The sequence below is a fragment of the Onychomys torridus genome, chromosome 22 (assembly GCF_903995425.1).
Source record: "Onychomys torridus chromosome 22, mOncTor1.1, whole genome shotgun sequence".
NCBI classification, from domain to species: Eukaryota; Metazoa; Chordata; class Mammalia; order Rodentia; family Cricetidae; genus Onychomys; species Onychomys torridus.
This window is the reverse complement of record NC_050464.1, coordinates 37,108,746-37,121,709: the sequence shown is the minus strand read 5'-3', so window position 1 is coordinate 37,121,709 and position 12,964 is coordinate 37,108,746. Positions and strand designations below refer to the sequence as shown.

The 12,964-nt window shown below is 54.7% G+C and overlaps 1 protein-coding gene across 4 annotated transcripts in view; it reads left to right on the top strand.

The window, feature by feature from the left end:
• Pxn (paxillin) overlaps positions 1 to 9,880 on the top strand; it is a 54,722-nt gene extending 44,842 nt beyond the window's left edge. Inside the window, exons 6-15 of one of the 4 annotated variants that reach the window (XM_036172093.1) lie at positions 785 to 920; positions 2,203 to 3,033; positions 4,070 to 4,336; positions 4,548 to 4,859; positions 5,346 to 5,447; positions 5,694 to 5,864; positions 5,945 to 6,118; positions 6,732 to 6,813; positions 6,949 to 7,097; positions 7,770 to 9,880. In XM_036172093.1, the coding sequence (XP_036027986.1) occupies positions 785 to 920; positions 2,203 to 3,033; positions 4,070 to 4,336; positions 4,548 to 4,859; positions 5,346 to 5,447; positions 5,694 to 5,864; positions 5,945 to 6,118; positions 6,732 to 6,813; positions 6,949 to 7,097; positions 7,770 to 8,036 (2,491 nt within the window). In that variant the 3' untranslated portion in view covers positions 8,037 to 9,880. Of the gene's footprint in view, positions 1 to 784; positions 921 to 2,202; positions 3,034 to 3,065; positions 4,337 to 4,547; positions 4,860 to 5,345; positions 5,448 to 5,693; positions 5,865 to 5,944; positions 6,119 to 6,731; positions 6,814 to 6,948; positions 7,098 to 7,769 lie in introns of those variants that run through there. The other 3 variants (XM_036172090.1, XM_036172092.1, XM_036172091.1) reach the window with 3 other exon arrangements.
• Positions 9,881 to 12,964: the final 3,084 nt, after the last annotated feature.

Sequence of the window (12,964 nt, the reverse complement as noted above, 5' to 3'; positions counted from 1 at the left end):
GCTGTGGTACCTGTCACTCAGCCCTGAAGTCACCTGTTCCCTTAAGTGTCTGTTACTTGCCAGGCCCTGGGGATACAGTGTGAGTCACGTGGGTCCCATCCCTGCCATACCAGCCACCGACCGTCAGCAAAGTCAGGTGTTGTGCATGCAGAGGCCATCTGTGGCTCAGACTGTTAGCACAGGTTTGCTGATGGACCACAGGGTTTAAATCCTGCTGTACCAGTTACTACAGTCTGCTCTCAGGTCTTACTTTCCCTCTCTAAGTTGGAATAATCCAAAGTGAGGCATAGTGATAGATGGTTACAATCCCAGCATTTGTGAGACCAAAGAGTATATAGTATTTGAGGGGACTGGCTTGTAACTGTGGTCCTCACAGGAAGTGAAGGTAGGGCTTCACTCTATAACCCAGACTATTCTGGAACTTACTATGTAGTCATCCTCCTGCCTCAGCCCGCCACACCTGCCTATCATGTGTAATAATCTCTCATCTGTGTACAGCATTGTAGAGGGTACGCAGTGGTGCTGCATGTGTTCAGCAGGGGAGCTTGCCCCTCTCTTCCTGCAGGGGTGCTGTTTGAGCCACCTGCCTTCTGGTCACCTCACCTCACCTCACCTCACCTCAGGAGTTTCTTAGCCAGTTGCTCTTTCCCAGGGATGGGGATCCCTAAGGTGCTGGGCGCTGGTGGCCTTCCCTGGAGTCAGAGGTGTTGTTGATGCCCTTGGTCCCCTGTGGAGCCTGGGGCTGGCCCTTGGGCTCCACACTGATAGCATGCCTGCCCTGCAGCCCGGCCATCACTGTGAACCACGGAGAGATGAGCAGTCCACAGCGAGTCACCTCCAGCCAGCAGCAGACACGCATCTCAGCCTCCTCTGCCACCAGGGAGCTGGACGAGCTCATGGCCTCGCTGTCAGATTTTAAGGTGCCCTGCGATCCCTCTGTCTTCTCTGCCCCTTCCCCCCATCCTTTACCCTACCTCAGTATGGCCCTCGGCTCCTCAGGGCCCTGGGGGAGAGAGGCTCGGTAGTACAGGAGACTGAGCTCCTTAGCAGCCAGTGAAGGCAGAGAAATCAGAGCCGCTTTTAGCTGGGACATTCCTCCCCTCTCCCGGTGATCCCAGCCACCAGGTCAAGGGAATCAGGAGGCTGGGCCACAGTGACAAAGAGCCCTGTGTTGAGAGCTGCTCTTGGTGAGGGAGGGTGAGTCCTGCTGGGCCCCGTGGGATCAGGATCCCATGCCTGAGAGGTCACTTGCTCCAGAGCATTATCTCCCACGCTAGCTGTCCTCAGAACACCCGCGTTCTTTCGCCTCGGCGATGGGATTTACCAGCGTCTCCAGGCAGCTCGCTTCTACCCTCCTGAGTCTCCAGTCTGTGGGAAACCTAACCTGCCAGGCGCCTGGCCGGTCAGCATGATGTATTGAGAACCTGCCCACACCGTCTTATTTAGAAGATGTAGTGCCTTGATAGAGATTAATACTGACGGAACTCTCCAGTAGATGCTGACTTCGGCTCCACGTGGGTCAGCCAGACCTTTGGGGCACAACTTAGGGAATATGAGAAGGGAGCCAGGCGGTCTGTCCATTCTTGGCCCAGAAGGTGCCCCTTGCCACCCTTCAGCTGGACTCCTACTTGGAGCTCACATGGAGGCGGGAGATTAGGTGGTGGGTGGAGTCTGGGCTCGGAAGCCTTGTTGCTGTGGTGATGAGCAGCTGGCAAGAAGCAAGTCCGGATCCGGCACTGGCTGTGCTGGTGCTGATCCCTAAGGCTGCTGTTGCCCCTTAGACCTGTAACCCAGTGCACACGAGGAAAGCTACACTGCTTCTTGGAGCCCAGAGAGAGGACTTGAGATCCAGGGGAGCTGGAGTGAGCTGGGAGATATGGTGGATGGGTGGGTGGGTGGTTTGCACCCGGAGCCAGCTCTGGAGCTCTCTCCCCCTCATGCAGCTCAGCGTACGTCCCCTTGGTGCTCACTCTGGGTGACTTTGTAAGCGCGGCTTAGTGACCGCTTTCTGTTGCCCGGGTCTCCTAAGGTGCGAGGACACGAAGGTCGGGCAAGCATTTCCGGGGCTGGACTCTTTTCCAAAGACTCTGTCTTAGTGTTGCAGCTGGTGTGGACGGCGGCTCTCTGAACAGTCGGGCCGTGCCCGCCTGTCGCCTCACCTCTCCCCATGTCTTTCTCTTTGCCTTTGTCTTTCTCCTCCAGACGAGCTCTTCTGCTGTGGTGCTGAGCTCCCAGGGGCTGCTGGCCAGCTCTTCTCCGTCCTCACCCCTCACTCTTCTTCATCCTCCTCCTCCTCCCCCCAGGGAATCCTCCCCTGGAGGCCACATCCCAGAGGTCCTCAGCAGGGGAGGAAATAGTCAGGTCCTTCTACCTTCCGTAGCTCCCAGAAAGCTTGATGTGGTCAGTCTCGAGGGGACATCTGCCACTCAGAACTCAAGGTGTCCTTCTGTGGAGGGTTCTCAGCAATCATTTGGTGCTAAGAGCCAGGCTCAGCTTAGGAATGACCTTATGGACTCCATGAGTGAGCCCTTTAGGACTCCCCTCTGCCACACTCCATACCCTGCTGCGAGCACAGGGTCTCAGAGACTACTGGCCAACGATGTGTGTTCAGAGGAGACTGTGGCTCCCGTTTGGAGATGGCCACAGGCTGTGACAGCATCCAGGCCTGAGACTCCTCATGGAGTGGCTTGCAGCTTTCAGGAAGGGATTGAGCCAGCTCTTGTGGCGGTGGACAGGCAGGCTGTCCTCCCAGACACCTGGAGTCTTCCCAAGGAATGTGGCCAGCAGGAGCGAGCACAGTCAGAACCAGGGGCCCCAGGAAGCAGCTGCTGTGCCCCAGCTGATGAGCAGTTAGGCGGAAAGATTCCCGGGAGGGGAAGCCCGGAGGGGCCAACCCAGGCACTCGAGAACCCAAGGAACCCAGAAGGTGCCACCGAAGTCGCTCTGGAGGCCGGGAAGGAAGAGCTGAAGCTTCCTCATGCCATGGTCATGGGCACACCCAACACCTCGGAGAGGATTTCCACCGCTGGCCAGGCAGGCAGCAGCTTATGCAGCCGATAGGCATGACCCTGGCAGGACTTGAGTGTGGGCCACTCCTTGCTAACTGCATGCAGCCCCTACAAATGTCTGCCTGGACAGGAAGTGCCAAGGAGGGTGACCCTGAGGATGTGTTCGGCACTGATCCTCTGGGGCCAGTGTTGTTCCCTGGACCCTGCCGGGTCGAGGTGATGCTCCACCTCCTGCTTACTTAAAACTGACTGCCTTTAGAAGGGCTGTGCCCGCCCCAGTGAACCGAACGGTGAAAACCACGTAGACCCACACACCACTCTGGCAACACCACCTGCTAAACGTGGGACCTTGGGGAACCAACCACCCAGAGGCTCAGCTTCCTTTCTTTAAGATGGGAGTAATAATAGCACATTTTCCAAGGTCCTCCAGAGGATTAGATGAGATCGTTCCTGAGAAGTAGTTAAGACCGTACCTGGTTTTCCTTCCTCCACTCCTGGCCGTCGTCGGTCCTGCCTTAGCCTCCTGGGTGCTTGCGTCATAGTTGGGTGCCGTCTTGCGCGGCTCTTCTTGTTGCGTGTATGATTCAAACTTTATGCCCTCTTCCCCCCATCCCCACCCCCGACGCTGCAGATGAGTCAGTTACAGTATAGACTAGGAAAAACTGGTTAAAAGGTGTAAAGAAAAGAGGAGCCTTCACTTTTCTATAAGTTGTTAAAGAAAGGAAGGAAGGAGGGAAAGGATCGTCAAATACTTACTGTGCTGAGCCCATGAGGTCAGCCAAGAAAATGCTGCTATCCCATTTTAAGGCTCAAGAGGTGGAGGTCCCTGGAAGTTGAGTACTGTGTCCAGGGTTCGAGGCCGACTTGGAAGTGACTGCTAGGCCATGGGACTGTCTTCAGCCTGTACCCGGAGCCGCCCTAACTGCTTCCTGTCCTCCAGCTCCGCTTTGCTCTTCACTGTTTGGCTCTCACCCCCCCCCCCCCCCCCCCCCAGTGTGGACTAAATGGCATTGTGCCTTGCCTGGAATGGGATGGTGACAGCTTTGCCCCCCACCCCCCAGATCCGCTCTGTGATCAGGAGGAGCCGGGAGACGGGCCACATCCATCCCATGTCCCGGGAGCCCTCCCCTCGCCGCCGGCTGGACCCTGCTACCCTGAGCAGGACCCCATCCCAGGAGTTGCTCACTGCAGAGCTGCAGGGCCGGCTGGGCATCCAGCTGGAGGCGGAAGAGGCAGCAGAGGCCTCTGCCCAGGACTGGCTGACCGAAGGCATTGTCATCACTGTGCAGCCTCGTGGGAGGCGGGCCAGGGGGCAGCTGGTAGAGAAGGTAGCCAGCAGACGCTGGGGCCCGGCCCGGGCCCGGGAAGTGGCCTCTGCAGGTCTCCTCGGCCCCAGTGCTGGCCGGAAAAGGTTTTGGGGCGGTGGGTTGGTTTCTGCATTTCATGACCTTATGACAAGGTCTGCCACGTGACTCTGCCCTCGGTTGGCTGCTGCCAAGTCCTTGCCTTCCACATCTCTCTCCCCTTTCTTCTTCCCAGGTCGTCTACCCTCCCCCCAACTCTCCCATTCCTCTGAGAAGAACCCTCTCTGTTGTGGCTCCTCTTCCTGACCCTTTGCTCCAGCGTCACCCTGACACCTTGGCCAGCCGCTCTCCTCTCCGGCCCAGCCTGCCCACTCCCTCCTGTCCAGGGCCCTTGGCTGGGGCCTGTGCTTCTTCTGGGGTCCAGAGTGCAGGGCCAAAGCCCCAGGAGGAGGACGGTCACGGCCCTCCTGGTCTCACCTCTGTACCCCACTCCATGAGGTCTGTGGGCTGCCAGGCCAGCGAGGACCCACCCTTGCACCCGATGCAGGCAGGCCTCCCAGGGGTCCCAGCTCCTGTCCTGCCTGTGCCCTGTGTTAACTGAGTCCTTCCTTAGACCTGACCTGGGGTCCTCCTGAGCCTGACACCGTCTCAGGAAATCACCTCCACCCCACCCCACGCCCGGCCTTTCCCTGGGGTACTTCCAGCAGAGGAAGGCATTCCCATACTGGAAACTACAAACATCTCTGCCCCTGTTGCCTGGCCTGCAGCTGTCAAGGCCTCAGTATTTACTCCCCGTTCTCCTGCCCCTTGCCTTCTCTCTCTCTCCTCCCCCGGCCTCTCGCTCGGGTTCTTTTGCTCTCGATAGTCTCTCTCTTTCTCTCTTCCTCTCCCTCACCACTCCCCTCATTTTTGGTTATTGTCAGTAGTGAGAAGTCCTCCGATCCCGTGTTCCCTGTGTGAAATGAGCCAGTGGTGAGGCCTCTTAATCTTAGTTTGTAAACAGTGTCTTCTCCTCCTTTCTTTCCCACCTAAGATGCACGGCCTGGAACAGAGGGCAGACGGAGAGCGGCAGTGGGCAGCCGGCTGGCCCCCCAGCAGCAGGCAGAGCAGCCCTGAAGGGCAGGACGAGGGAGGGGTCAGTGCTGGGGCTGGGGACTGAGTTCTTGCTTGGCATGTTTTCCCTGGGCTTAGTCATCCAGCGGGGTGCTGGAAAGCCCTCCTTGACCCTAGGACTGTGCTGATATCACCTCCCTCCCCCGGGGGACACTACCTTGTGCCTCAGCCAGCCCGTCTGTCCAGGATGCAAAGCCTCATGGGTGTTATGCTGCGAGTTGCCCACCCCAGGCCCTGGAAATCTGAGCAGCCTTCTCTGTGCCCACAGTTCATGGCCCAGGGGAAAACTGGGAGCAGCTCACCCCCTGGGGGGCTCTCAAAGCCTGGAAGCCAGCTTGACAGCATGCTGGGAAGTCTGCAGTCTGACCTGAACAAGCTGGGGGTCGCCACGGTTGCCAAAGGGGTCTGTGGGGCCTGCAAGAAGCCCATTGCTGGGCAGGTAAGAAGCAGGGGAGGTAGGCCCTGGGACCTCGGCTCCTGTCCTCTTTGCTCTGAGTCACTTGGTGTCTGTCTTCTCAGGTTGTGACTGCCATGGGGAAGACATGGCACCCCGAACACTTCGTCTGCACCCACTGCCAGGAGGAGATCGGGTCCCGGAACTTCTTCGAGCGGGACGGACAGCCCTACTGTGAAAAGGATTACCACAGCCTCTTCTCCCCACGGTGTTACTACTGTAACGGGCCCATCCTGGATGTGAGTGCACGCGTGGTGGGCGGGGGGGGGGGGGGGGGGGGGACGGACGACACGGTGGCGGCAGCGGGGCTCCAGGCTGGGCTCCGACCCCTCTCTTTTCAGCTTCACCGCGTCCTCAGTCCTCTGTTCCGAGAAGCGTCAGCCCCAAGCCTTACACAGACAGGAAGTGCTAGGACTAAGTCTGGCCCTGGCGACTCCAGCAGCCCTGGTGCTCTAGCCCCCTTCCACCTCCCATCATGGAGCTCGGCTGCTTGAGGAGCCAGGGATTAGGAGCCCGAGAGACAATGGGCTGGATGCCAGCTGTCTTACTTTCCACCATGTGTGATGTCAGGGAGATGCCCTGGAGTCCTCTTTTACTTATAAAATAGGAGTCACAGTAAAAAGCATGGACCTATGACTTGGAGCCCATGAGGTTTGAAGAAGAGGGGTGTGTGTGTGTGTGTGTGTGTCTGTCTGTCTGTCTGTCTGTCTGTCTTATACTTCAGCAGCTCTGAATACTTAGCATTTGCAGTTAGCAGAGACCCCTTTGGAAGTACCTGTTCCCCCTTGGCTGTGAGCAGGGCTGTGGTGGGAAGGAGAACCTTGCCCATGATCCCTTTTTCTGTTTTCACAGAAAGTAGTGACTGCGCTCGACCGGACGTGGCACCCAGAACACTTCTTCTGTGCTCAGTGTGGAGCCTTCTTCGGTCCAGAAGGTATGGCTGGGCCGGAAGGCATGCCAGTCACGCTCTGAGATGTCCTGGAGGGAGGTGGGGTGACCTCGCTGATGGTGGAATCGGGGGCTCCATGTCTAGAGGCCCTGAGTCTACCCCTACACCCCCGATCCTCAGGGTTCCATGAGAAGGACGGTAAAGCCTACTGTCGGAAAGATTATTTCGACATGTTCGCGCCCAAGTGTGGCGGCTGTGCCCGAGCCATCCTGGAGAACTACATCTCCGCTCTCAACACCCTCTGGCACCCCGAATGCTTTGTGTGCAGGGTAAGGCATTTCTACTGCAGCCAGAGGGTCTGGGAGCAGGCAGTGGGGGAAGGCAGGCCTCTCAGAGAGTGAGCTGGGGTGGGGTGTATGTGTGCTCTTCTTCAAGACAAGGAGAGAGTTAGAGGTACCCACTGCGCTAGAGCCATGGAGGCCTCAGGACTGGTCACACTGAGCAGAACATGTGAGGATCCAGTGATTTGATGCCAATCCTGAGACTCAGCAGATGTGGACAGTGCTTGCAAGCTCATCTGTGGTCAGGGAGCCCACAGGTGTGACAGGGACCCAGCAAGGGCTTCTGGGCAAGTAACCCAGGAAACATCTGGCTGCAGCCTGTGCCTTTCACACCTGTGTGTGCACACTACTCCAAATGGAAATCCAGGATGCAGAATTCCAGGTTTCTTTTCTTTTTCTTCTTCTTTTTTTTTTTTTTTAAATTGTATCAACACCTCTCAGGCCGTCTGCCTTACTCCAGAACTCAGCTCCGTTTGGATACAGGCCGTACACGTACAGCTCAGTCGTGATCTTGGCCAGGTCACATCACTTGCGTCCCTCTGCTTCCTCCAGGGGAAAAGCAAGCATTTAGCCTAGCTGGTAGGAAATGCAGAGGTGCCAGGCCTTCGAGCGTCGACGCCTGGGACAGCTCCTGAGCCTTTTCCCTCTTCCGCCCGGCAGGAGTGCTTTACGCCTTTCGTCCACGGCAGCTTCTTTGAGCACGATGGGCAGCCGTACTGTGAGGTTCACTACCACGAGCGGCGCGGCTCGCTGTGCTCTGGTTGCCAGAAGCCCATTACCGGCCGCTGCATCACCGCCATGGCCAAGAAGTTCCACCCCGAGCACTTCGTCTGTGCCTTCTGCCTCAAACAGCTCAACAAGGGCACCTTCAAGGAGCAGAATGACAAGCCCTACTGCCAGAGCTGCTTCCTGAAGCTCTTCTGCTAGGCCCCGCCCATCGGCCACCCCTCCCCAGCCAGCGCCACCCACTGCTACTGCGACCCAGGGACCTCACCCAGGGGTGACGGGCCAATCCAACACAAACAACTGGAACCGTGTCCACGGCAGGTGTAGGGCAGGACTGTGTGTGGGGGTGTGGGTTGGGGGGTTCTGCCTCTTTCTCACCCACGCCAGGGCTTCAGGGGCCTCCTTCCCCTTCTCCGGCTCTCCCAGGCTCTGTGTTGGGGCCCAGTCGTTCCTAAGTGTGTTCTCACGAGCCAGCCCCCCCACACCGGAGTCTCTCACAGTCACCGTCAGCAGTGGAGTCGGAGTGGGAGGGCAGCGAGGGTCAGCTAGGGGCTCTTTTTATCCTAATTCCTCTCAGCCCAATTACTCGGAGCATATTGGGGACACCAGGCCCCCTTGAGACAATGCCAGCATAAACTCACCCACAGGCCACCAAAGGCACTTTGGGTTCCACGCCCAGTGTCCCAGAGTCTGGGCGACTGCCCCGTTTATACCTACTTAGCCCGGGTTTACCGAGAAAAGCTTCTCCAGCAATAATATTTTATATAGCCACATTTCTGTCTCTGGGGATGTTGTGAGGTGGGGAGGGTCACCTGTGCCTCAACACTGTACTGGTTTTGATAGATTTCTACCCTGAGGTTCGACTTTGTATTGCTTTTACCTCTCTACAAGATGATTTTGAAGAGATTTAAAGGGCGTCCCCTTTTGTATTCTTGTCTTTGTCCACTGTCACGGGTCCTGCCAGAGGCCTCGTGTGGACTTTGCTTTGTACTGAGGGCTTGGGATGGGGAAACAATTTGTATTTTATTTTGTTCCTTAGCACAAGCAAGTAGAGACCCCTTCTGTAACTTCACAGCTCCCCAGAACTGTTTTTAAACTGCTGTATTTTTAACCCTCTCCCTTACTGCCCAGGCCAATAGGCTCTCTCTCCATTAAGAATGGTCTAAGGACATTCAGCCCTTCGGACCTGGAACTTTGAACCTCATGTGTCCTGTTCCCAAGGGAGGCAAAGGGGACAGTTTGTATTTGGGGTCTACTCCCTGCCTGAGTAAGCCATCAGGAGCCAGCCTGTGCTCCCCATGAACTTTCTGGCAACAAGGAGAACCCACTGAACACGCTCAGCTGCCTCATTGCTCCTCTGGGGCTCTGTCTTCTGCCTTCTCAGGAAAGCTGGTGTCTGGTTTTGACCAGGAAGACTATAAGGGTTTCTGGCTCGATTCTACTGGGTGCATCGCTTCCTCAAACTTCCTGGTGACGGGGGCAAAGGTTGCTCCCTCTCACAGGTGGGATTCATGCTTGAGGAGGGGGAGGGGGTTTCTGGGAAGAATGCCCTAAGTCGGTGAAGGGAGCCTGGTAGGATTTGGGCAGAGGGACAAGGTCCTGTTAGAGCGATGGGAGGCTCCATAGCTCCCATTCCAAAGGATGAAACAGGAGCAGCCAGCCCCGGAACAGGCATGTCCGAAGGTTCCAGAGGCAGGGGACCCAGACATTACGTCGGCTTCCTAGTCGAGGCCCATTGTGATGGGATCCCAGACAAGGATCCTCGGTCAAGGCCTGGGCTAGCAGCAGCCCAGGTCCGGGAAGGTGAGCATAGCGCTCCAGAGGTCTGACACGGCGCTGGCGGCACTTCCACCCACAGGCCTTACTGCTCTGTTTACAGTGGTCTGCTCCAGGCCCCTCTCCAGGAAGAGACTGGGGTGTCTGGAGGGCCATTCTCTGGGTCAATGGATATGTGATCGTTTGACTTTTTTCTTAGAAACTTCTAACCTGGCTTTTTCCATTTCAATTCCTGTGATTTATGCCAATAAAGTCTGCCAATATTTTCACCTGTGCTAGCCCTGTTTCTTGGACATTTGATCTAGAAACCCAAATCTCTGCAGACTCGGAAGAGTCATGGAAAGAAGGCAAATCGTTGACGTTCCCTTCCTGGAGGTCCAAAAGCTAGAGGATGGGATCCTGGGAGCTTGCCTGTGACCCTGGGTCCTGCCGGCTCCAGTATGAGCTGTTCTGGACTTCAGAGCACTTACTGGGCCCACAGGAGCAGGCCCTGCTCTGGGGCTGCCATGTGGATTCACTTGAGGGTGTCTCCCCTTGACCTGCAGGGTGGCCTTCCACTCACTGATCAAGGAGAGGATGGAAATCACCAGGCCCCGGGCAACACCACCTTGGTCTAAACTTCTCTATGGAATGCCACAGACTTCCTGCTGCTGCTCAGCCTCTACTGCCCCCCTGTGGTCACGTCCATATGTGCATGCTTTCTCTTGTCAGCTCTCTGGGCCCCCAAACTGGATGGTTTCATTCCACCATAAGCTGTGGAGTCACAATTTCCCCTGTCCTTTATTTAGACCAGGTTCCCAGGCAATATAGTAAATGCTGTTCCTAATGTGATGATCACAAGCAGCTTGGAAGTGACTGTGACCTTCAACACCCACTCAGAGAGAATGACTTTGGTTTATTTTTTCAACCCTCGCTGGATCTGTCCTTATAGAAATGATAATTGGCTTTCTCAGTCATGCATTATGGATACTTTCCCATGCCACTGGATATAGATATACATAATTCCTAATGGCTTCATGGCATGATGTTATATTGGTATTCTACAGTTAGAGATGGTATTTATATTGTCAGGGCCAGCATGTCCTTGGAAATGTGCCATAAATGTATGTATGCACTTGGAAAAATGCATTTACAGAAATTACAGTCGGTTGACAGCGAGGCCTGTGGGCTTTGAACCTGTTCCTCAATCGTACTTCTGAAATATCGGGTGGTTTAACCTTTGGGAGTTTTCTCATGAAAATAGCGCACCTCAGGATTGAGGGAGACACTAACATCAGCAGTGTGCATGAGTACACAGTCATTAAAGAGTGACCTCATCGGTCAGTGACTCCAGCAGTTCTCAAACCGGGCTGATCTTCAAAGGCACCAGGGAGCTTAAAACAGTGGACTGTTTGCCTAGCATGAACAAGGCCCTAGGCTCAATACCAGCCTCCCCCATACACACACACATTTATATATATATTCATTTATTTATTCATGGGTCTTGAGAGCTGGCTCAGCAGTTAAGAATAAGTACTGCTCTTCCAAAGGCTCTGAGTTCAGTTCCCAGTGTCAGTGATTGACAGCTCACAAACACCTGTAACTCTAGCTCCAGAGGCTCTGACCTCCTTAGGCGTCTTCACTCATGTGGTTTACATTTGCACAGGTACACAAACACATAAACACACAAAACCTTAAAAAAAAAAAAAACCCACACATTCCTGGGTCCTACTCCAGTAGGCTCTACCTGGATAGGGGCTGGGGTGCATGTGTTCGTGAAGCTCCTAGGCTGTGTAGTTGGGTTTGGGAACTGCAGTGGGAAAAAAAGATGGCTTCATGCCTATGAAAGCAGCTCTAAACTGGTGGGACCGGATATGAGAACCCTGAACCCCACTCTTGTGAGCCTAGGGCAACATTTCGAGACGCAGAACTGGGGCCCACAATTGCAGCAGATGTTAGTTGGTCATGTATGGCCGAGATACACTCACTGAAGATTTCCGACTTGCTCGGGGAAGTCATGGAGATGGGAAGAAAAGCCCTCCTGGTCTTAGGATCTTTCATAAACACCGTGTCTTGAGCTTTCTGTGGCTGGAGCATGTGGTGACTGGTGAACTTGAGGCAGGAATATCAGTGGAAGGCTGTGTCAGGCTACAGAGTCAGACTGTCTCCAAGAAAAAACAATTAACCAAATAAATGTTGAATGCACGTATATACTGGAAGGAGCTAACGTATTGATTTTCTCCTATAGCCCAGAAACGATGTAAGAGCCTTCTGTTACAAATGAGGAAGGCAGGCATATGATGGTAAGCCGAGTGGAAACACTTCCTAAGATGTTCAGCAAGTGGCAGAACCAAGCTGTGGATCCAGGTCATCCGGCCACCCTGCATTCTCCCTTCAACAAATACTTACCTGCCTCTTGTCTGGAGGCACAGGAAGAAACAGCTGCCTTGATGGCGCTTACATTTCTGCAGGGAGAGGCTGAGAAACAGAATGTGGTAAATTATACAGTGAGTAGACAGTGTAAGTGCTGTGGGAGAAGGCAGGGGAGTGAATGGTAGGCTTGATTTTTTTTTTTTCCCACCTCTTAAAATTTGCAATCAAGGGCTGGAGAGATGGCTCAGAGGTTAAGAGCACCGGCTGTTCTTCCAGAGGTCCTGAGTTCAATTCCCAGCACTCACATGGTGGCTCACAACCACCTGTAATGAGATCTGGTGTCCTTTTCTGGTGTGCATGCATACATGCAGACAGAACACTGTATACATAATAAATAAATAAATCTTAAGAAAAAAAAGATGGGTTGGGGATTTAGCTCAGTGGTAGAGTGCTTGCCTGGCAAGCGCAAGGCCCTGGGTTCGATCATCAGAGAAAAAAAAAAAAAAGAAATTCCTTTAAAAAAAAAAAAGTTGAAATCAAGGGTCAGGGCAGGTCTCGTTGAGTAGATGGCATTTGCAGCAGGACTTGGAGGAGGTAGATGAGGAAGATGAGGCAGATACTGGCCAGCACCATTCCAGGAAGATGGAAAAGTTGGGCAAAAGCCCTGAAATAAGGGCATGCTCTGGAAAAACCGCAGAGATCAGGCTAGAGACAAATGCTTCAGTAGGAAAGCAAGAGACAAGATTGCAGGGTTAAGATGGACGCGGTCGTGTACGACCTTGTACATAGTTTCAAGACAGGGTTTCTCTGTGTAGTTTTGGTGCCTGTGCTGTATCTCACTCCGTAGACCAGCCTGGCCTCGAACTCACAGAGATCCGCCTGGCTTTGCCTCCCCAGTACTGGGATTAAAGGCGTGCGCCACCACCGCCCGGCAGTTTTGGGCTTTTATTCAGAGAAAACGGGAACCTTTGATGAGTTTTGTGCGGATAAGGACATAGGTT